The sequence below is a fragment of the Rhinoderma darwinii genome, chromosome 2 (genome assembly GCF_050947455.1).
Source record: "Rhinoderma darwinii isolate aRhiDar2 chromosome 2, aRhiDar2.hap1, whole genome shotgun sequence".
NCBI classification, from domain to species: domain Eukaryota; kingdom Metazoa; phylum Chordata; class Amphibia; order Anura; family Rhinodermatidae; genus Rhinoderma; species Rhinoderma darwinii.
Window position 1 is genome coordinate 260,365,655 of NC_134688.1, and position 24,853 is coordinate 260,390,507.

Consider the following 24,853-nt stretch of genomic DNA (forward strand, 5'->3'; position numbering starts at 1 on the left):
AAATATGACTTGCTGCAGTTTATAAACGCAACATAAATGCACCGTGACTGCACCGTGTGGCCTTACCCTAAATGTTCCTTTGTAACATTCTGTGTCTCCTTTTGGTAGCCTGCCAAGAAGCACCGCACAGCTATACCGGTCAGTGGAAGTAGCTGGGTAGATTTGGATCTAACAGGTGGCAATAATAATAATAATAATAATAATAATAATAATTGACCACAGTGGCATATCTCTCTTAGTTTCCATTTTTATTTTTTATCAGTCAATTTGTACGTGATGATGTTGTAGCAATCTACAGGGAAACAATGTGGTTGGGGAAACAATGAGGTTATCTGTGGGTTGTGTTAATGCTGCAATTTTATCAAATGTTTCCATGGAGCCTTAGAATAATTGATACATCATTGTTACCCTGTAGCGTAAACTATAATGATTGCACTATTCACATTGCACATTACTAGCAATTTACTGGTCGGGTTATTAAAAAATAAACGTACACATTTATAGTGTTAATAATTAGAAATCCGCCTAAGGCGGGATTCACAAGAGCGTGTGCGTTTTGCGCGCGCAAAAGATCCATAAAACCTCCGTGTGTCATGAGCATATGATGCGTGGCTGCGTGATTTGCACTGCCGCCATCATTATGACACTCTGTTTTTATGTTCGTAAACAGAAAAGCATGTGGTGCTTTTCTGGTTTCATTCATAGTTTTGACTACTGTAGCGCGCATCACGCGCGGCACATGGAAGTGCGTCCGTGTGTCGTGTGCGGTTTTCACACACCCATTGACTTCAATGGGTGCGTGATGCGCGAAAAACTGCCAAATATACGACATGTCGTGAGTTTTAAGCAGCGGACATACCATGCGTGTAAATCACGGACTGTCTGAACTGCCCCATTGACTAACATAGGTCCGTGGACGTGCGTGAAAATCACGCGCGTAGCACGGACGTGCGTGAAAATCACGCACGTAGCACGAACATATTATACGTTTGTCTGAATAAGCCCTAAGGGTATGTTCACGGAGTGTTTTCAGACGGTTTTCGGGCCGTAAACGTCCCGAAAAACGGCTGAAAAATCGGAAGCAGAACGCCTCCAAACATCTGCCCATTGATTTCAATGGGAAAAAACGGCGTTCTGTTCCGACAAGGCGTTTTTTACACCGCCATTTTTCAAAACGGCCGCGTAAAAAACGGCTGCGAAAAAAAGACGTTTTTAGAGACATTTTTTGAGACGTTTTTCATAGACTCTATAGAAAAACAGCTCCAAAAACGGCTGTTAAAAACGCAGCGAAAAAGGCAACTTTGATTAAAAAACGTCTGAAAATCAGGAGCGGTTTTCCCTTGAAAACAGTTCAGTATTTTGAGACGTTTTTCATTTTGTGTGTGCACATACCCTAAGGGCTCAAGCACATGGCAGAGCCCAGTGCATGGAGTCGTACAGCCCCTGTGCACTGCCGTACAGGTTCCATCGGTCACCATATGTATGGAGATATTATCCTTTAGCAATATTCACTAAGACAATCCAATCTGATACCAATCTAAGGCCTTAAAGGAATATTCTGTAAAAAGCGGATACACTGTGTTTTATGCCTCATGCGGGGCATGATAGGGTGGTGCTCATCAAACTTTTTTTTTTGTGTTTTTTGAATCTCTGTGTCATGAACCGCCCGTTCAGGCCCTGCACAAGGTGTAACACAGTGTATCAGTTTTGCCTGGAGTGCTCCTTATACAGACAGGTAAGGATCTTTTTTTTTGTTATTTCCTTTCCCAATCAACCTAGCGCCTTTACAAAGTCAAAATCCATTTTTTACTTCCTTCTTTGCAGAGCCCTCATTTTGTTGTTTAGAAAAATAAAATCACTGCTCTCTAGTTTGAGGACACTGTTAAACAACTCCCCAAATGGAAGAAGTGTAATATTACCGTTCACTGCAGTCACACCTGAAAGAAGCATTTAGCTAAAATGGGGAACCAACATCTATTGTTCCTCCTCATCACGATAGCCGAGGTAGGGAGGAATTGTATGGACTGGTACACAATGCCGCTCCATACAGCTCTATAGGAGGTACGAAAATTGCAGAATGAATGCTTCAAAACCCCTCAAATAGACAAGACTGTCCAAAATACCATGCATCAGATGGAAAATGAGCATGGAAAATTACCTCAGCATTGCAAAAAGTCGAAAAAAGCATAGGTAGCCTTTAATCCATCAACAATCCATGATGTACATTTACATCATGGGTGGGAAGCGGTTTGTGCGAAATGGTGTATATTTACAGTATGATAATTGAGCGGGCTCAGGAGCTGAGCCTGCGCCATCAGCAGCAGTGTCAGCTATAACTTACAGCTGACACTCTGCTGCAACGGCCGAGATTTGGACTTGCTTTGATCTCATCCATTTAACCTCTTAGATGCCTTGGTCAATATTGTCTGCAGCATCTAGGGAATTCACTATACGCTATCGGCCCCACGCAATGCGATTGCGGGGTGCCGATGGGTTTCTGTGGCAACAAGAGGCCTAACAATGGCATCCTGGTCTGCCACGTAAGGAAGACTATTAGGCCCTACATAAGTAGTGCAGTGTATGACACTAGCCATCAGAAGTTCATATTTTCAAGTACCCTAGTGGTACTTAAAAAAAAGTTTTTTAAAACAATGTTTTAGTAAAGTAAACTTTTTTAGCCTTATCAAGTACCTAATTATTGGAGAAAATTAGAAAAAAACCTATACATAGATTGGTATCGCCGCATCCGTAACGACTTGAACTATAAAATTCTCATTTTATGTATCCCACTCAGCTGAGCCCCTCTGCCCCGTCTTTTCAACAATCAGTGTGGGTCTCATCACCAGCACCCCCACCTATCAAATTCTCTGCAAGTGTGGGTTATTACTATGGAAATCACCTAATTAGGCCTGTTGTATGTCTAGGCAAAAGATTAGGGCCATGTGTGTAGCATGTTTCTAAAATCAAGAAAAACACTACATAATAATTAGAAAGCTATCTTTTCACATTGGCACGAGCTGGGCGCAACAAATTGCACACTTCAATAGCTTATCTATGGAAATTTTTTTACTCTGCAACATCCATTGCACAATAATTGCTGCCAAAACACCTGTGGGGTCAAAATGCTCACTGCACCTCTAGATGAATGCCTTGAGCATTGTAGTGTCCAAAACACTACAGGTACTGGTACTGGTACCTCAGGGTCTCTGCAAAATTTACATGACACCTGAAAACCATTCCAGCAAAATCTTGTCTCAAAAAAAACAAATTGCGCTCCTTCCCTTCTGAGCCCTGCCGTGTGCCCAAACAGCCGTTTGCAACCACATGTTGGTTGTTGCCATACCCTAGGGAAAATTGCATAACATATTGTCAGGTGCTTTTTCTCCTGTATGCCTTGTGGAAATTTAGATCTTTGAGTTAAAACTACATATTATTGGAAAAAAAGTAATTTGTAATTTTTACAGACAAATGCTAATAAGTTCTATGAAACAACAGTGGGGTCAAAATGCTCACTACACCTCTAGATATATTCCTTGAGGGGTGTAGTTTCCAAAGTGGGGACTTTTTGAGGGTGTATTTTGTTTTGATTTATAGGGTAGCCACAGTAGATATAAATAATTGCAGGTGAGATTGAATGTAGTCAGATTGAATATAACAATATTGTCGTAACTAAGAGTAGATTTCTAACGTTAATCTTTTTTTCCTTAGTCCTAACAGCAGCACATTAATGGGGTATTTCTGCCCCTGTGTACCAGTAGGATAGATGGAATTTTTAATTGAATCAAACTAATTAACTAGAATCTCCTCCCTATATAAGGACATTTAGCCCCTTCTACCATAAGTTTATTATAAAGTAGTAGGCTTAATTAGGGCAGGGAGCTTGTGCTGCTGCTAGGACTAAGGGAAAACAGATTAACTTTAGATATCTACTCTTCTCTTAGGTCCTACAGCAGCACAATAATGGGGAAATAGCAAGAAGTACCCCATAGGGAGAGATCTCTTGACTAGTGGAACTCAAAATTGAACGCTCAAGAGCCGTCTCTTCAGAGAATCAAACATTCAGCCTATAAAGGCTGATAAATATTAAGTGTGAGCTCCAAGCTGCACAGCAATCTGATCCAGCGGGATCAGACTTTATTCAGCCCAAGAGGTGGCCACTCCTCTAGTAGAGTAGTTTTTAGAAAAATTAGGTGAATTGGAGATCTAACAATGTAAGCCAGACTACTGGCCTCTACACTTCATCTACCCAGGGTAGGTTTGGTGGATTTTAAGTCTTTGTTTCTTTCAGGAAACAATAAATTCTCAACCTTCCTAATCTCTTACTCCAAGCCAAATAGATCTCAAGACAACAGCAGAGATCTAGGAATGGAAATGATGTTCCTCATAAGAGGAAGACATGTGCCAGAACACTGGAAGGGAGTTGACCTGATTTCAGGTTACAAATGAGAAACTTTGGAGTGAAGTTTGGTAGTAGCTTTAGCAAGGCCATGTCCTGGAGGAATCTGATGTATAGATCCACTGATGACAAGGCTTGAAGTTCCCTATTCTCTTGGCAGATGTTATGATTAGGGGCGGACACCCTCATGCGCAAACCGTGCAGATGCACAGGAGCCCAGTACAATAAAGTTAAGGGACTGAGATAGTGGCTCACAGTTACTGGTACACTGTTGGAATGACACAACATAGTGTGCCATGGTAAACTATTGGAGAGTATGGGGCCCCACACACCCCTCCCTCTACATGGGGCTCTCCACTGCCTGTGTCCACCGTTGAGTATGACCAGGAGGACATAACCTTTTAGGATAGGAAATTATGTGGGACCTCTTCCAGAGGTTCAGCGGTAGGTGTCATAAACCTCTTAGGACTCAAGCAAAAGTCTAATTTTGCAATAGGTCTGCGGATAACAAGTCTCATTTAGCAGACCGTTTCAGGAACCTTTTCACAAAGGGCTTTTGTTACAAGGACCTTACCCGAAAAGTGGACCTGGACTAAATTTTGGACCTTTCAGGTCGATGGACTCAGTCCTTTTCAGAATCCTTCCTGCTGGAGGTGTAGGATATTGTTAAATTGCTGGTTGGAACTACCCACGCCTTGTGAAAGCCTTCTTGGTAGATTCAGACCCGGACTGTGGGCAGGTCTTCAAAAATCCATTGGAGAGCCCTTTAGATTATAAAAGGGGCTGGTCAACCTTCAGGCTGTCAGGTTGAAACTCTTCAGGTCCTGGCAAAGTTTAGTGCTGTTAAACACCAAGTTCTGCACTGGGTGGAAGTCTCCAGTAACATCCTCGACTCATCAGAATGAGTTAGGAACACCATAACCTCTGTGGCCAAAATGGAATGATGGCTTTTACCATGGCCTGGTCTTGCCTGATCTTCAACAATACCCTAGGTATCAAGGAAACCGGAGGGAAAACAGAGGCCAGCCTGAACCTCCTAGGGATGGACAGGGCATCTGCTGCCAATGGATTGTGGCCCTGATAAAGGGAGAGAAATGTTTCCTTCTTAGTACTGAACCTGTTCACCATGAGATCAATCTCTGGAACTTTCCACATCCTGGTGATCTGCTTGAAGATCTCTAGATTCAGAGACATTGCTCCCAGGCCTGTTAGACTTCGATTCAGTCGGTCGGCAATAATGTTGAGGGAGCCTTGAATATATATAGCAGACAGATGGGTAGGTTCAACTCTGTCCATATCAAGATCTTTCCCACCTCCCTGAGAAAGGGTTCTGATCGGGTGCCACCCTGCCTGATGTTATGATGTCCGACTTTACACGGAATGCTTACCCCTGGAGTTGCAGAGTATATAATATGGCTTTTAGTTCCTTTAGTATCAAGGACATAGAGTTCTGGAGGGGACTCTTTGCAGGTGTACTACCAACCTAGTTGAGATGCATCTGTAGTCAACAGGATCCAGATTCTGGATCAGGGACTTTCCATTTTTAAGATGTTTCCACATATAACGGATTCATGACACATGGTAGGAGGGGCTAGATGTCCTTATGTAGGGAGGAGGCTCTAGTTAATTAGTTTGATTAAAGTAAAAATTCCTTCTGTCCCACTAGTACACAGGGGCAGAAATACCCCATTATTGTGCTGCTGTAGGACGTAAGGGAAAAAGCCATTATTTTTGCCCAATAGAAGAAGCCTTTCATTAACTGCGAAAACATAACATTTTTTTTTTTCCATAGATAAAAATATTTTATTTTACTTATTCGATAGTGCCCTCACAAACAGAAGTTTAAAAAAGTGTGCGGGTGGAGACAGAGTATGATCATATTCACCAAGCAGATAATTTATCTCTGCAAAATCAGTATAATTGGTCTAAGTGTAGATATATACTATCCACGGATCTGGATTACCTGCTTGTGGAATTTGACGCAGAGCTCTCTCTCTCTCTCATACAAAGGGTTGGATGGAGTGGTGTAAAGTAGAGTGGAAATGTGTTCTGTGGAGTGACGAATCACGCTTCTCTATCTTGTAGTCTGATTGACGAGTTTGGATTTGGCGAACGTCCGGACAATATTACATGCCTGACTGCATTGTGCCAACTGTAAAGTTTGATGGAGGAGGGATAATACTTTGGGGTTGTTTTTAGGGGTTGGCCTAGACCCCTTAGTTCCAGTGAAAGGAAAATTAAATGTAGACATACTGTAATGTTGATTATTAACTAATTTGTGGGGTATGACTGTCTGCCTTACAAGCAGAAAAATTATTTTTTCAAAATTTTGTGTAAATTTCAGGGATTTTATTTTATAAATAAACGCAACCCATATGGGCCAAAATTCACCGCTAAAATAAAGTACAATGTGCCCCTTTGAAACCCTGGAATAAGTTACATCGTTACAAGGTTATTACCACATAAATTTAAACATGTCAGATTTGAACAATGGGGCTGCGCCCTGAAATCCAAAATAGGCCGTGTTTTTAAAGGCAGTCTGTCATCAGCTTTGTCCCCCTCAAACTCCTAACACCGCTAGTTAGGTATAGGGGAAAGCAGTGGCAACATACCTCTGTTACATAGCTTAGTTCTTGCAAAAGTGTAAAAAAGTACGGAATTAGCCGACACACGTCTGCAAATTAGGTAGCAAGTGTCTTCTGTGTTTGGCATCCTGAGCTATAACCCCTCCCATTCCCTCCCCTTTGCAGTTGACTGACGGCTCTGGATGGAATGACGTATGGCGCTGAAGATCAGTAGAGTCATTGTAACTTGAGACCATAACTGTATGGAAACCTATTAATTGGTTTTCTAAAATGTCAACTCAAAATAAGAAAAAAAATATTTAATAAAATTAAGCAGTTAACTAGTAAAGATAAAGCAATACTTTACATATAAAAGTCAGAAATAGCTGCTGAAAGCTGTAAATCATTTTCTATGATGAGGACAGGAGCTTCGTCAGAGTCTTGTACAGTAACTCATTCTGGCCCACCAATACAGAACATGTAGTACTATACTATAGAGAGGCGCTACTAGACAGCCAATCAGTCCATACACTTCAGTAATACAGGTGTTCTACCAGAGAGATGTCCATACTGATTGGCTGGATCTTCCCACCAATCACATATGCCTCAGTTCGTCAGTGTCTGTGGCATTGTATGTTGAATGTAGTTTCAATGGCCCAGGAAACTCCATTGTATTTCGAAAATATTGTAACCTGCGGCCATTGTAACCTAATGTACCGCTGTATAGCAGTCCAGTAAATTACATATATGGTCACTGAATGTGATAGCAGAATTCCATCCCCTTATACTGGTTACTTACTCTTTTCTATTACAGCAGTTTCCCTGAAAGAAAAAAAAGAAACATAATATTAGAAATGGTATACGCAAAGAACACCATCATAGATATAATAGAAATATAAGTCGAAAAGATTAATTGTAATATGTTTACCATGCCAATACTATATAATCACTATGGTTTATTCAATAGCTCATTATTTAGAGGTAAAGCTTGTGAATCTGATTTGTTTTTAAGGTTTTATGTGTAGACTTTTACTTGTAGAATTAACTAAACTGGTAGTTAACAAAACCCTGATTGTAGAAATGGGAACAGAATAGGCGCTTTCTGTAAACTGTGGTGCACAGCTGATAGGACAATGTTGCCATGGCTTGAGGCTTTGTCTTACATATTAACATAGGCAGAAGGACTAATTGAATCAGTGCTTTCATGCTTGCCAATATTAGAGACCAGTTTCTAGGAAATCACCCAATTTCTTAGATCTTTATGGCTCCGAGCCATATTGCATATCCTTTATTATGCCTCTTTAATTCTATCTATAAAAAGCATGTAAAAAGTATATATAACAAGTACCATGCTGGTTTTCAACTCCAAGTTTGAATAAAAATATAATTACAGATGGACTTTCTGTTAATAAAATGTAACCTTCTTTGAAAATCAGTCAAAACAATGTATCATGTATCTGCCATATTGAATTAATATTGTTTTATCAATTGTTTAAAGGGCTTGTTTCATCACATACAACCCCTTTAATATGAGGGCTGGCTCCCGAGACCACAGGCAAAATCAGCTTTTACCAACAGCTGTTAATTTCTCTCTAGCATACGTTACAGGGAAAATGTAGTATTACATGTGGCCATTCAAATAAATGGAATGACTGTAACTCCCATTAACTTCTAGTTCTGGAAACAGAGGAGCAAAACGGGCTCGTCAGTTTCTGAAAAACCAGGCTACGTTGTCAGTCAATGGCCAGAGCTCAGCGAATGCAGCAGAAGGGTAGTGTAGCAGAAAGTGCATGTGCAAGTATTGCATGTGGTATCAGTGCAAAATGATACATTGACATTTACTTTTTTTTTCACAAACACTTACTTGCATTTCTGGTGTTCTGCCATTGCATCATCAAATGCTGAAAATATAGAAATAAATTATTTAAAATGTGCTATATTATATGTCAGATGTATCTCTTTGTGGGGATCCAAATTACCATCCACAGCAATGACTTCAAAAAATACATTACTCTGCCCCATTCATGCCGGTTAGGACGTAAACATCTGGGTAGTGAGGAAATTTATGTCAGTGGAAAATACACCAAATATATTAAGAAGTGCACACCTTTTAATATATTTGGCTCATCTTTGGCTGTCCGTGTGACAGGAATGCTAATCTACTGCTGTGAGCAGGTGAAGATTTACGCCATAATTTACACCAGTGTCTCGCGTAAATTATGATAAATCTGTCATTCCAGTAGAAGCCAACATCCCCTTCAGCTAAACTCTGGTTCCTTTTCTTGCCACTTTCCAAATGTGGTGAGAAAAGAAAGAAATTGCAAATTTTAGAGCAACTATGGCATGCACCAAATTTTTTACTTTTGATATATCCCCCCACCCCCCATTGTTTGCATGAAGAGGAATTACATGAAATGTTCTTTTAAAGGGTGTTTTTAATGATGAAGGGCCAACTCCCGGCACCCCTGCCCTCATCTGACTGAAGGGGCAGCAGCATTCGTCACCGCGGCCTCTTCAGTGTTTAACAGGCATAGCGCCGCACACATCCGTAGCTGCTGTGTCTGGGATTGCATTCCCTTCAAAGGGACCAGATCTCCAATGCCAGGTACAACCACTCTGGATGTGTATGGTGCAGTGCCTGTAAACTAGGAAAAGGCGACAAATGCCATGGCCCCATCAATGAGCTCATCGGCTGAGGTGATGTGGTTTGGACCCTCACTGATCTGATATTAATGATCAATTCTAGGAAAAGGCCATCAATAAAAAATGTCCGGACAACCCCTTTAACATAGAGGAAGTCTGAGACGTGACTTAATATTTATTACCTTTACCACTGAGGTCAAGGGTCCGCTTCTGAATGTCTTTACCATCAAACAGTTCAAGTGTATACAGACCTCGGTCTGAGTCGGTAGGATTGTTCATCTGAAGCCATACTTGGTTTTCTGTGCTTCCCAATTTAACCTTTTCTGTACTGGACAATTTCTGAGTTCTGTGTATAGAAATTGCAATGTTATATTTACAACTATTTAAATAGTCAACAAAGACAACTAGACTGCTGAAAAATATAACTGAAAAAATATAATGTATATCATTCCTTCTATTGAATTTAGCCACTACAGCTAGTCTGTGACTGTGAATGGTACACATGTAGACTGGCTTTATGGACAAGCTTGTGTTCAAGTAGGGCAGTAGTGGGTAACCTGCCACATTAGAGAAGCCTCTTACTATATACGGTTCTAACCTTTAATATAAAATCTGTCCATAGGCTCTGAATTAGCGATAAGGGCTGCAAGAGAGGCATTGCACGGGCACCTTCCCGTAAGCATACAGGAAGGTACCCGTAGCCAATAGAAATGTATGGGCCGTAATTACGGCCGTTTTTACGTTCGTGTGCATGAGGCCTATACATACAATACATACATCATTTTTTTTAACTTACTTGTGGTGCCACACTGGATTCATGATATCCGTGAATTGTTTCACATCACTGTAGATCTTAATCCCGTCAGCTGTGCCTTGACATTGCAGCGGGGAGGCAGAGAGTGCTTATGGGACAACAGATAGATTCATCAATTTATATAGAAGGCTTTTACACTTAATATATTGGCTTTAATAAATGGGGTTAATAAAGCTAAACTTGGATAAAGTCAAAACAGATTTAGAACCAAAATACAAAGATATATACTTTAAAACTCTATGTAAAAGTATTAATGTATGCATATATATTGGCAACTAGATAATTGACTTTAAATGATAGTTACTTTCAGATGCTTCCACAATGGTTCTCCAATGATAAACATCCATAACTGTATTAGGGATAATATTAGCGGAGGTAGAGTTTATCTATTTCTGTAATCCATATGGTGCATATCCAATATCAAATATCATTGATGCCTATTTTCAAGCAAGCTATGAATGTAGCAGAGTGGTAAGACTGACCTCTGTAATGACATTCATGTCTGTTGTGTACAGACATTGGATCTACGGTAACTGTTAATGTCATTTTATAGTTAGAATTTGCCAGTTAGGAAATGCTTACCACTTATTCTAGAAATTTCCTTTATAATATCTTCATAACCTGAAACAACACAAACACATATAAGCATGCAGGTTTCTATAGGTAAAAGGCATAAGTATGTCTTTCTATACGTAAATATAATTCACCTAGTTAAAATGACTGGCTAAACTGCTACATTTGTAATAAGTCATGACTTTAAACAATACCGCGGTTAGCATATAGGGGCTAGAGCTTAGATCTTGGGATCAAATTAAAACACAACGATACCGGGCTCAACTTTCTTGGTGAAATATTAGGGGAGCAGCACTCGATTGAAGTCAGGGAGCAGCATGAAAAGTTTTACTTCTTGGTTATGTGGTACCCTAAGGGAGGAGTGTGAGGGGAGTAGCTGCAATGACTTCAGGAAGAAAGATCACAGTCACGGGTTACTGCCATCCCCTTTTACAGCCTTTAAGTTATCTCAGGGGGGAATTTGTGACCCCTCTTGTCAATAAGAAAGGACACATGCTCTCTAATTGTCACACTTAGGAGGGATTGTTTTTCTTCTACTAAGAAATAAGTAGATGAACACATCTGTTCACCCTTTGCGCCAGTTCATACCTTTTGTCAATGTTACAATTGGATGCAAAATAGCATGAAGGAGCCCATGATTGTAAAATGTTGGGTGCCATTTTCAGAATGTGCCTGGTCTCTACTTTCAGAAAATATTTCGGTACAGGGGTATAATATGATTATTTTTATTTTATAATCAGGTTTCATTTGTGTTTGTCAAAATGTGAAAATTATCCCCGGCAGTAATAGGGTTAAACAATATTGTTCCCCATCTATTTCCTTACCATAGCAACTGAAAAAGAAGGGATCTGGGAAAATCCATAGTGAAGAACCTCTCATTTATCCATTGTGATCCTGAAGATTAGTGTGTATTGGATTGTATTGCTAATTAGAAGGCAAAAACATTTCCTTTTTGACCTTTCCTATTTATCGTATGTTTGTATAGTGCCAATATTTACCCCAGAGCTGTACAGAGATTTTTTATTTTAAAAAAACATTAATTCCAGGGAGCTGTTCCAAGGAAATACAGAACATTTTTAAGGGAATATATTGCCTGCATGATTTATTCTTATAAAAATTAAAACCAAATATTAATACATTTTCTTTTCTAATCTATTTTTATTTTCTGATTGTAGATTGTTTTATTCTATATTCTGTGCATGATTATTGGGGGCAGCGATGTTAACTGAGCCGCTGTTAACTGTATTTAGAGATATGCTTTACAGCAGGCACATTCACCATAGGAACCTGTAGACTGGAGATATTCATAGACTTCTATGGGAGGAATATCTAGGCACACTCTGTGACCTGTGCAGATGTCATTGTGCAGGAAAACATAGGAAGGAAGATGTGTCCATCACCTATTATCAATGGTGATCAACATATAAATCTAAAAAAACTTTGCCACAAAGGTCATTCCTAAATAACCTAATCCCAAACATCTGAAGTCCTTTGTTTCCTTGTCGCCCATACACCTCCTGTTGTGAAAAATAGCCTCCACAACTCACTAAAAAAAAAAGTCAACACCTTTGTAAGGCTTCTTTCACATCTGCGTCGAGATTTCGTTCATGGGTTCCATCAGACCTTTTGTCAGGGGAACCCATGAGCGGAATAAAAAATGGAAACCAACGGAAACTATAGGTTTCCGTTTGAACCACCATTGATTTCAATGGTGAGGGATCCGGTGCAAATGGTTTTCAGTTTGTCACCTTTGTGTAAGGGTTACGTTGTTTTGACGGAGTCAATACCATATTCGACTGTGCTATTCATTCCGTCACAACAACGGAACCCTTACACAACGGCGACAAATGGAAACGATTTGCACTAGATCCGTCACCATTGAAATCTATGGTTTCCGTTTGTTTCAGTTTGGCTTCCGTTCATGGGTTCCCCTGACGGACAGCTCAGACGGAACCCAGGTACGGAGTCCCAACGCAGAGGTGAACGAAGCCTAAGTAAAACAAACATAATTACCAAACTTTATCTACTGGTCCAACTTCTGATATACTAGTATATGGCGACTTTTACATATTGGGTGAAAGTCCTAATCTGCCCCTTCCCTACCTACCCATCTATAACTGGGATTGTGTTTGAATGGTTACAAATGGAGTTGAGGCCTTTAATGCAAACATCAAGCTAACCTGGAAAACATTCTTACTTATCTTTCTTTGATGTGATGTTTTTATCCTACCTTCCTTGGTAAGGTCCAAGTCACTAATATCTTCTCCTCTGCTATCCTTCACCACAGCTTTGTATTGTCCTTTCTCTTCATTTGTAAACTGTTGAGAGAACATTTTAATCATTTAACAACAAAGATACAGATTCATTAATTTGGATCCTTGGTTAATATAGTCTGTATCAGTTGTCAAAGGCTCATATTCACTATACTGTTGTGTTAGGGCATATTCACACGTGACAGTTTTGTTGCAGAAATTTCTGACTGGCCCAGTCATCTAAATGGGACTTGGAAAAATCCATGTACATGCTGCAGAAACAACCTCATACAGATGTATGGAACTGACTTACAGTTGCAAAAATTTCGGCAACAAATATGGAGCGTGTGAGCAGATCATTCTATAACATAGAAAGTAATGAACCACTTTCATGCGTGTATAAAATGCTAGCTAAAATCATAACAAATAGGGTCACCAAAGATCTCAAGGCATTTTGATGGTTCAGCGCTTTTGCTTAAAGAGGATCTGTCAGCTTAAGGAAACATTTACTGCATCTTCTGATTGGGAATCATTACAGAAATGTTGCAGCTCTATACATAAAAATTAATTACAATAGTTTTCTAGACATATACTTTAAGACACAGTATCTAATGTGGTAACTGAAATTCTTTAGGGTAAACAAATGTACAGGTAGGTAAAGATGCAAAAAAAATACAAAAAAATGCTGTGTTTACCTTTTTGATAACCAATGTTCCTGATCCACTTTGTCCATCATATTGCCCATTTGGAAGTGGCTTCTTATCAAAGGACCATTTAAGAGTTGTATCTTTCTCAGTGTTTGTCACCTAAACAAAAAGAAAAATCGAATTGAACATGTTTGTTTTATTATTATGCACATACAATAACATGGATTGTACACAAATCAGAATATCAGTATTATGCAATACATGTAATGGTTTATAAAACATGTTATACTGAATGTTGAGTATTCATGCATCACTCATAACTGAAGCAAAGAATTGGCGCTTACATTTCTGTATACTCTAGGTCACGTTGGAAAACCAATAAACCGCAACATCTCTGTTAATGGCCACTAAACTACTGTATCATCAAGGATGAAAATTGACAGAGGGGGACACAAAATAAATGACCACTGCTATATTACTAGGTACTATCCTGTATCGCCAGATTCTCTCCACCATATCACTGACAACATACCATTAGATCAACAAAGACTGTCTTGGCACAATGTTAGTGGGTCACCAGGGTCTGTTTTAAATGGGTCCATATGCTCGGATGTGGATGACAGATTCCCTTTAAAATAATTGTGGGTCTAATTCCCAGATATATTTGAGAATTCACTTGTGTGTAAACCAGTATATACATATAACGGATATCATAGAACATACCTTGCATGTTATTATAACATGACATTCTTCTGTAACGTTCCACTCCAACTGCTCCACAAAATGTGGTCCTATTATAGGTAACAAAAAAACTGCTATGAGTTAGGGTTAGTTCACACAGAGTTTTTCGGCACTGATTTTGACGTAGAAACTGCGTCGGAATCAGCGCCAAAAAATTGATTTCAATGGGAGGCTTTTGGCCACTCGTGGGAAAAAAAGTGGCATGACCTTTCTTGCTGCGGATTACACATTTGGCCTCTTATTGAATGAATGGGAGGCAGAAAATACCTGCGTTTTTCGTTGCGTTTTTTCCCTGCAGTCCTTGCAGTAGCTTCAATGGCCATGGGTGAAAAACGCAACAAAAAACATTGCGAAAACTGCGGAAAAAAGTGCAGGCAGTTCAAAATCTGGAACAAAATTTCTGAAGGAATTCTGAGGCAGATTAGTTTGCCTGCAAAAACATCTGTGTGAACAGGGCCTAAATGTTCATAGTTTGTGATAGGAAAAAAATATTGTTGTAACATTAACTCTACTTTACCCTTCTTCTTTTTCCACTGTTTTCGTTTCTGCTTAGACTCATCAAGAATCTTATCAAAGTCTGTGAATAAAAGTACATTAAAATAAAAATGATATCAATAAATATATATATATATATATCTGTACAGTTAGGTCCAGAATTATTTTGACAGTGACGCAAGTTTTGGCATTTTAGAGGTTTACCAAAACATATTGAATATACAGTTATATAATCAATATGGGCTTCAAGTGCAGAATCTCATCTTTAATTTGAGAGTATTCACATCCTAATTTGAGGAAGGGTTTAGGAATTATAGCTCTTTAATATGTAGCTGCCTCTTTTTCAAGGGACCAAAGGTAATTGGACAATTATCCCAAAAGCTATTTAATGGGCTGCATGGGCTATTCCCTCATTAATCCATCATCAATTAAGCAGGTAAAAGGTCTGGAGTTGATTCCAGGTGTGGCATTTGCATTTGGAAGTTGTTGCTGTGAACCCATAACATGAGGTCAAAGGAGCTCTTAATACAAGTGAAACAGACCATCGTTAGGCTGAAAAAAAATGAAGAAATCAATCAGAAATAGCAGAAATGTTGGGAGTGGCCAAATCAACAGTTTGGTACAGTCTTGAATAAAAAGAACGCATTGGTGATCTCGTGAACTCTAAAAGGCCTGGACGTCCGCGGAAGGCAAAAGTGGTGGATGATCGCGGAATCCTTTCCATGATTAAGAAAAACGCCTTTACAACATCTACCCAAGTGAAGAACACTCTCCTGGAAGTAGGTGTATCAGTATCTAAGTCTACCATAAAGAGAAGACTTCATGAGAGCAAATACAGGGGGTTCACCACAAGGTGCAAGACATTAATCAGCCTCAAAAATAGAAAGGCCAGATTAGACTTTGCCAAACAACATCTAAAGAAGCCAGTCCCAGTTCTGCAACAGCGTGAAAGTAAGATCAACCTGTACCAAAATGATGGGAGGAACTAAGTATGGAGAAGGCGTGGAACGGCTCATGATCCAAAGCACACCAAATCCTCTGTAAAACATGGTGGAGGCATGGGCATGCATGGCTGCCCAAGGCACTGGCTCACTGGTGTTTATTGATGATGTGACTGAAGACAGAAGCAGCCGGATGAATTCTGAAGTGTTCAGGGATATACTTTCTGCTCAGATTCAACCAGATGCAGCAAGGTTGATTGGACGTCGCTTCACAGTACAGATGGACAATGACCCAAAACTTACTGCGAAAGCAACCCAGGAGTTTTCTAAGGCAAAGAAGTGGAATATTCTGCAATGGCCAAGTCAATCAACAGATCTCAACCCGATCGAGCATGCATTTCACTTGCTTAAGACAAAACTTAAGGCAGAAAGACCCACAAACAAAGCAACAACTGAAGACAGCTGCAGTAAAGGCCCGGCAAAGCATCACAAAGGAGGAAAGCCAGCGTTTGGCGATGTCCATGGGTTCCAGACTTCAGGCAGTCATTGCCTGCAAAGGATTCTCTACAAAGTATTAAAAAAAATTATTTATGGCAATGTTAATTTGTCCAATTACATTTGAGCCCCTGAAATGAGGAGGCTGTGTAGAAAAATTGGTTGCAATTCCTAAACGTTTCACAGGAAATTTTTGTTCAACCCTTTGAATTAAATCTGAAAGTCTACACTTCAATTGCATTTCAACTGTTCCATTTCAAATCCAATGTGGTGGCATGCAGAGCCCAAATCATGAAGATTTCTCAAGCCTTGAGAAAAGTTCAGGAGTGAACCGAAACGTTGCTTTCTTGGTGGTGATTAAACGAACCGTTTTTCATCAAATCTGGAAGTCCTGGTGCTGTTACCTGTTCTATGGTTTCTTTTATATATATATATATTTATATATATATATATATATATACATGGCCGGCCTTAGCTATGTGCGACACGTGCGGTCGCACAGGGCACCGGCCGCCATGCTGCAAGGGGGGCGCCAGTGGGTACGAGCAGAAGAGAGGAGAAATGTTCCTTCCTCTGCACTGCTGCGTGAAGTAGGGCTGATTGGAGGAGCAGCAGGCGCTTCTGTCTGCTCCACCAATCGGCACAGCCTGTACTGCAGTGTCACACACACTCAGCACCTCACGCAGCTCCTTCCTGCTGTGCTGCTGCCACAGTGAAGACTCCTCCACGGAGCTCCAGAGTCAGGTAATAAGAGCAGCAGCTTTAGCTTAATCTATATCTATTTATGTGCTGTGTGAGGGAGGAGGAAAGAGGGGGCTTTATGTGATGTGTAACAGGATGTTTTTTTTTTTTTTTTTAAAAGATCGATTTTGTGGGGAAGGGGAGACTAGGTTATAGGTACTTTGAGTGTGTATTTTTTATAGATCGATTTTGAGGGTGAGGGGACATTGCCCTAAATGCTATAGGAGTGTGGGGGGATTCTTTATAAATGTATTTTGTGGGGAGGGGGACTTCTGTATAGTTTATTTTGTGGTGTAGGAGCTTATTATGAATCATGGGGGGAGGGGAGCTTAGCGTTATGTTTGGGGAGAAAGGATTCTTTAGGGTACGGCCACACGGAGCGGCCCTCACACTGTCGCAACGCGGCCAACAACCGCGCTGGCACTATGTAGGAGCGGCTGTCCAATACCTCGTTAAGGGGTATTCCAGTTACATTCGCACGCGCACTGCCGCTCCATTCATTCTCTATGGGAGCGCCGGAGATAGCCGAGTGCAGTGTTCAGCTTTTTCCGGCGCTCCCATAGAGAATGAATAGGGGGTAAGTTGTTGTAATTTGCAAAATCGTGCGGCCATAAAGGGTGTATTAATTCATGGCCGCACGTTAACGCGGGTAAACCGTCCCTTTATCTGCAAAATCGTGCGGCCATGAATTAATACACCCTTTATGGCCGCACGATTTTGCAAATTACAACAACTTACCTCCTATCCATTCTCTATGGGAGCGCCGGAAAATGCAGAACGCTGCAGTCGGCTATCTCCGGCGCTCCCATAGAGAATGAATGGAGCGGCAGTGCGGAGGCGAATGTAACCAGAATACGTGCGGCCACTAACAGGCTGTTTGACAGCCGCACTGAACATGGTGCCGGCGTGGTTGTTAGCTGCGTTGCAACCGTGTCAGGGCCGCTCCGTGTGGCCTTACCCTTAGGCTGGATTCACACGAGCATGTGCCTTTTGCGCACGCAAAAAACACGGCGTTTTGCCTGCGCAAAATGCATTTGACAGCTCCGTGTGGCAGCAGCATATGATGCGCGGCTGTGTGCTTTTTGCGCAGCCGCCATCATTATGACACTCCATTTGGATGTTTGTAAACAGAAAAGCACGTGGTGCTTTTCTGTTTTCATTCATCCTTTTGATAGCTGTTGCGCGAATCACGCTGTTCGCATGGAAGTGCTTCCGTGTGGCATGCATGGTTTTCACGCACCCATTAACTTCAATGGGTGTGTGATGCGCAAAAAACGCTCAAAGAACGGACATTTCGTGACTTTTACGCAGCGGACTCACGCAGCATAAAAATCACGCACATGTCTGCACGGCCCCATAGACTAATATAGGTGCGTGAAAATCACGCGCATTGCACGGACGTATATCCCGTTCGTCTGAATAAGCCCTTAGAGATAATATTTGTGGGGGAGAGCAACTTGATTATTAGGGTAGGAACACACAGGGCGGATACGTAAAACCACACAGTGTATACGTCCTGAGAACCGCAGGGAATTTCACCTGAAAAACGGCACCAAATTTTGGTGCAGTTTTTTGGGCGGAAAGACTGCAGAAATAAATTAAGAAAAAAGCTAATACACCCGGCCGTAGTCCCTCTCTCTCTCTGAGCGTAGCCCGGCCTCCTGAGTTGACGCTGTCGTCCATGTGACCGCTGCAGCCTTTGATTGGCTTCAGCTGTCACATGGGATGCATCGTCATCCCTGGAGGCCGGGCTACGCTCAGAACAGAATACGCATCGCTATGACTACGGCCGGGTGTATTACCTTTTTTTTTTCTCATTAGAGATTAACGATAAGCAAAGTTTTTATCATTGATCTTTCCCTTTGTTAACACTGACCAAATATCATTATAATTGGTCAGCGTGAGTTGTAAATACGGCTCTGCTAAAGACGCAGATACTATTGAACACTATAGCGGAGCAGGGAGGTATCTCCCTGCTCTGTGATCTACTAGGCTGGTGGTTCCCAACATGAGGTTCCCATGAGAACCCTCCAGGGGTGCCGTGACACTCCTCTGGACAACTGCCACGGACGTGCTTTCTCTCCTCCTCCTCATAGCGCAAAGTGAATGTGAGGAGGAGATTTTTTTGCAGAACTCCTGTAGATGGCACCCCCCGACTAAATGGACAGAGACGTCAGGGGCTTCTCCTGGAGTGGAATCCCCGGTCACAGCGTCGACAACGCTGAGGACAGGGATTCCGCTTCAGTATTTAGTTGCCCCTGATGTCACTGTTCACATATGGACAGAGACATCAAGCACTCCGTCAAGGAGCGGAATCCCCAGCCACAGGGAGCTACAGTGGCGCTATCTACAGGAAGGGAGTGCTTCCTACATGGGGGCTGTGTGGCACTACCTACAAGGGTGTGTGTGGCACTACAAGGGATCTGTGTGGCACTACCTACAAGGGGGCTGTGCGGCAAGGGGGGGATTTGTGGCACTACTTACTAGGGATGCACAATGCATCGAAACTTCGATACTGTGCATCCCCAAATGGTTCGAGCCACACCGGTAAGTATAGTAATACATGATGAATGAGAGCGGGGCTGCGGCTGTGTAATACAGCCATTGCCCCGCTCCTGAGTCCTGACAAGAGCGCGACGTGAGGATGATGCGATGCGGCCAGCGCTGCACTAATGAGCGGCGGCACTGAAAACAGAACATGGCGGCCGCACTGCAAAACACCCCCGTGTTCTGTCTTCGGTGTCTGCGCCGCCGCTCATTAGTGCAGCGCCAGCCGCATTACCTCATGCTGACCGCGCACGCACTTCTGTCAGGAGCGGGGCAATGACTGAATTACACAGCCGCAGCCCCGCTCTATAACGGCGGAGATCAGAGAAACCGCTCATCTCCGCCGCTATTCTCCTGAATGCTGCGATCAAAGCTGACTGCAGCATTCAGGGGAAAGTGAGGAGGGGGGATGCCCCTGGATCGCGTCACAGGGAATTCCTGTGACGCGATTGAGGGCCATACCATATATGGGCAGACAGCCCAGGGTCCATTGAAGGACCCCAGGGCTGTCTTACCATATTTCCTGTTGTTAGGGCATACTGAGGTATGTCCTAACAACTGCCCGTGTACTATACATACACCGGCTAATGTACTGGCATATATCTGATATATGCCAGTATAGTAAAGTTTAAAAATAAAGTAAAAACATAAAGTAATGTAAAATTTTAAAAAATACACATGCGCCTTTTTTACAATAAGCATTAAAATAAGTGTCAATACATAAAATATACACATTCGGTATCGGCGTGGCCGTAATAACCTGCACAACTATTTTTTTGTGTCATTTATGATATGTACGCTGTAAAAAAAAAATAAAAAAAAACTTCTTTCACTTATTAATGTGAGGCCCGAGGTGTGATGATGAATTTAACCTCCATGTGCCGCAAATTAATAGTAATTAACCCCATCATGTACCTCACACATTAACCCATTATGACTGAGAAACATGATGTGGTTAATTACTATTAATTTGAGGCACATGGAGGTTAAATTCAGCATCACACCTCGCGCCTCACATCAGAAAATGGAAGAACTTTTTTTTATTACTGTTGGCAAAGTATCGTTTTGGTATCGAAATTGCAATACTACACAAAGTATCAGTATCGAAGTCCAAATTCAGGTATCGTGACATCCCTACTACCTACAAAGGGGCTGTGTGGCACGAACTAAAAGAGGGCTGTGTGGCACGACCTACAAGGGGGCTGTGTGGCACGACCTACAAGGGGGCTGTGTGGCACGACCTACAAGGGGGCTGTGTGGCACTACCTACAAGGGGGCTGTGTGGCACTACCTACAATGGGCTGTGTGGTACTATCTACAGGGGGCATCTGTGAGTGGCGGGCTGATGGTCATTTTACTGTGAGTGGGGGCTGATGGTCATTTTACTGTGAGTGGGGGCTGATGGTAGTTTTACTGTGAGTGGGGGCTGATGGTAGTTTTACTGTGAGTGGGGGGCTGATTGTCATTTTACTGTGAGTGGGGGGCTGATGGTCATTTTACTGTGAGTGGGGGGCTGATGGTCATTTTACTGTGAGTGGGGGGCTGATGGTCATTTTACTGTGAGTGGGGGGCTGATGGTCATTTTACTGTGAGTGGGGGGCTGATGGTCATTTTACTGTGAGTGGGGGGCTGATGGTCATTTTACTGTGAGTGGGGGGCTGATGGTCATTTTACTGTGAGTGGGGGGCTGATGGTCATTTTACTGTGAGTGGGGGGCTGATGGTCATTTTACTGTGAGTGGGGGGCTGATGGTAGTTTTACTGTGAGTGGGGGGCTAATGGTCGTTTTACTGTGAGTGGACGGGCTGATGGTCATTTTAGGGTATGTTCACACGGCAGCGTCCATTACGGCTGAAATTACGGAGCTGTTTTCAGGAGAAAACGGCTCCGGAATTTCAGACGTAATGGCATGTGGAGGCGCTTTTCGCTTTTCGCTGCGTCCATGTCCCTCGCAACCAGGCCTGTGCATTGAGCCATGTTTTAAAAAATACCACACTGTTCTGAATTATTAGATTTTAGTTAATTCGTTGAAAATATATTTGCCCTACATTACATTTTTATTTTCCCCCTGATTTTACTCCAAGGGTGAGGGAGGGAATGGGTGGGGGGTTGATGTCATGTTTGATGTTTTCTAAAGTTAATTTGCTGGAGAGCTCCATTTGCATAAACCTGCAATTTCTTATTTTAGAAAACCCAGAAAAATAAATTCCCATTATACCCCTAGATGAATATTTTGGGATTTCTGCTTCAAGAGCAGATATTTTGGAAGTGTTATAGAAACTCTGTTGAGTTTTGTAAAACCAGCTTTGAAAAAAAGCGATTTGTGAAATAAGCTTCTTCTATCGTCCGCCCTCCTACATCTCTATGTGATAATAAGGCACACATATTTGGTGTCCCCATGCACGGGAGAAGTGGAAGAATGTGAAAGGAGATTAATTTTGGCCGTGGTCTATGCCGTGTGTGAAAAATGCTGGTATAAACTGACGCATTTGCTAAAAAATTGCTAATTTTATTTTGATCCATCTTATTCAAGAAACTTTCAGAAGAAAACTGGACTGTCTAAAAATATGATAAACCCCTTGAAGGAAACCTTGTGGGGTCTACTTGTGTGAATGAAGTAATTTATGGGGTGATTCTAATGTTTCAACAGCATTACGCCCCCCCAGAAAACAGTATGCTGCTATAAAATCAAATGCAAAATTCCTGGACCGAAAAGGCCAAAAACCCTCCTTTTATGCCAAGCCCTGGCACATGCCCGCACAGTGAATAAGGCACACATATTTGGTATACCCATGACCGGGGGTAGTGGAAAAATGTGAAAGGAGATGAATTTTGTCCGTGGTCTATACCATGTGTGAAAAATACTAGCCTAAACTGACGCATTTGCTAAAAAAGCGCTGATTTTTTTTTGTTCCATCTTATTCAAGAAACTTTCAGAAGAAAACTGGACTTGCTAAAAATATGATAAACCCCTTGAAGGAAATCTTGTGGGGTCTACTCGTGTGAATGAAGTAATTTATGGGGTGTTTCTAATGTTTCAGCAGCATTACACACCCCAGAAAACAGTATGCGGCTATAAAATCAAATGCAAAATTCCTGGACCAAAAAGGCCAAAAAGCCTCCTTTTATGCCAAGCCCTGGCACATGCCCGCACAGTGAATAAGGCACACATATTTGGTATGCCCATGCACGGAAGAAGTGGAAGAATGTGAAAGGAGATTAATTTTGTCCGTGGTCCATACCGTGTGTGAAAAATGCTAGCATAAACTGACGCAATTGCTAAATTCTTGCATTTTTTTCCTATTTTGCCCACTTTAGAGAAAAAAATAAAAATGATGTATACTGACAAATGGCACTAAAACAAAGCCCTATCTGTCCTTTAAAAAGAGTGTAAAATTCAAAGATGAACTTTATTCACCTGCAGAGTTATAGTCATCTAAAGAAGCGCATAGCAAAATTGTGACATTTGCTCTGGTCATTTAGCTGTAAAACAGCCTAGTCCTTAACCGGTTAATATCTGGTGGAGGGCCCCTTGTGTTATTTTGAGGGGAGATCAATATATTTCCAGCTCTTTAGTCAAAGCATTTTTAATCTGGTCATTGACAATGCATCTCCCTCCCAGCAGAAGCAATCCGCTAGAGGCAACTCACATGTACCAAGTGAGAAAAGAAGACATTGCCAACGGAATGTCTGGAAGTTATCATAGCAGCTAGGTGAGACTGTGAGTTGTGGGTAATTTCGGCTGTCTATGGGAGTGAATTGTGGTTGATGTAGGGGATGGAGCTCATGGCTGGCAAGGGGACACTAGTAGGAAATTTGGATAACTTTTGGTGTATTGGGGAACCACTGTGGCTAAGCGATACATGGGATGGGAACACTATTTTTAGCACTGTTTAGGAGGACCACATAAATTATAGCAGGGTGGCACATGGAGACACAGACAACTTTCGTTTTTTCATTTTCCATTATCGCATTCCAAGAGCCATCAATTTTCTATTTTTCCATCGATATATCCGTATGAGGGCTTGTATTTTGCGTCTTGAGTACTATTTTTTAATGGTACCATTTAATGTACTGAGAAACATTATTTGTGAAGTGCAATGGAAAACTAACAGGATTTCCTTCATTGTTTTTTGGGTTTAGTTTATGGTGTTCACTGTGCATTAAAAACTATTTTAACTTTAATCTGCAGGTCAATATTATTATGCCATTACCAAATTGACATAGTTTTTTTTTTTATTATCTTAAATAACATGATATTTTATTAGTTCAGACTTTTACAGATGTGGCGATACCATTTATGTTTGCTTTTTTTATTGCACATTATTTTTGGCGAAAAATGGGAAAAGGTTTATATTTTTGCAAAATTTTTTAGTAGAAATGTTCAAACTTTTTTTAGTTTCCCTAGTGGACTTAAACATGCGGTTGTTAGATCGCTCATGCAATACACTGCAATACTTGTGTATTGCCTTTATCTGTAATCTACTCTGGCAAGGCTTAATTATAGACCACTGATGGCAGACCTGCAGTCCTTTAATAGACCTCAACTGCCATGGCAACCAATTGAACACGGCATAAGAGGGGTTAAGCGGCAGGGATCAGAGTTATCTCTGATCCCGGCCACTGCAGGCGGGTGTCAGCTTTTTGAAACACCTGCCACGTATGGATCAGCTCCTGAGGCCACAACATATTGGGGTAGCTCACATCTGCCGTACATTTACGGTGGATGTCGCTAAGTAGTTAATGAAAAGTTCTGTAATTTTCTAATGTCCTTTATTTTTACATCACTATCTATCCTCTGTTTTCTGTTGGGGAATGGGAACATTCTTGCTTACGTTCAGAGGCTGAAAAGCCATGCTGGCCTTCTATAGTTGCATGTTTGTTACAATTACCATATATCCAGTCTTCAAAATAGTCTTGATTAAAAATGTCCTACATCTCTAATGCAGAGCTATGTATATCCAAAGTAAAAGACTACAAAGAAACAATGCTGTATTCTGATCCT

The 24,853-nt window shown here is 41.4% G+C and overlaps 1 protein-coding gene across 1 annotated transcript in view; it reads right to left on the reverse strand.

Annotated features, from left to right (window-relative positions):
* Positions 1–24,853, reverse strand: part of MYOM3 (myomesin 3) — an 84,237-nt gene that overhangs the window by 1,052 nt on the left and 58,332 nt on the right. The window contains exons 19-27 of the mRNA XM_075851137.1: positions 15,148–15,207; positions 14,613–14,680; positions 13,938–14,048; positions 13,221–13,308; positions 11,000–11,038; positions 10,400–10,505; positions 9,786–9,949; positions 8,825–8,861; positions 7,760–7,782 (exon numbers count right to left, since the gene is read on the reverse strand). Coding sequence (XP_075707252.1) covers positions 7,760–7,782; positions 8,825–8,861; positions 9,786–9,949; positions 10,400–10,505; positions 11,000–11,038; positions 13,221–13,308; positions 13,938–14,048; positions 14,613–14,680; positions 15,148–15,207 — 696 coding nt within the window. The remainder of the gene's footprint in view (positions 1–7,759; positions 7,783–8,824; positions 8,862–9,785; positions 9,950–10,399; positions 10,506–10,999; positions 11,039–13,220; positions 13,309–13,937; positions 14,049–14,612; positions 14,681–15,147; positions 15,208–24,853) is intronic.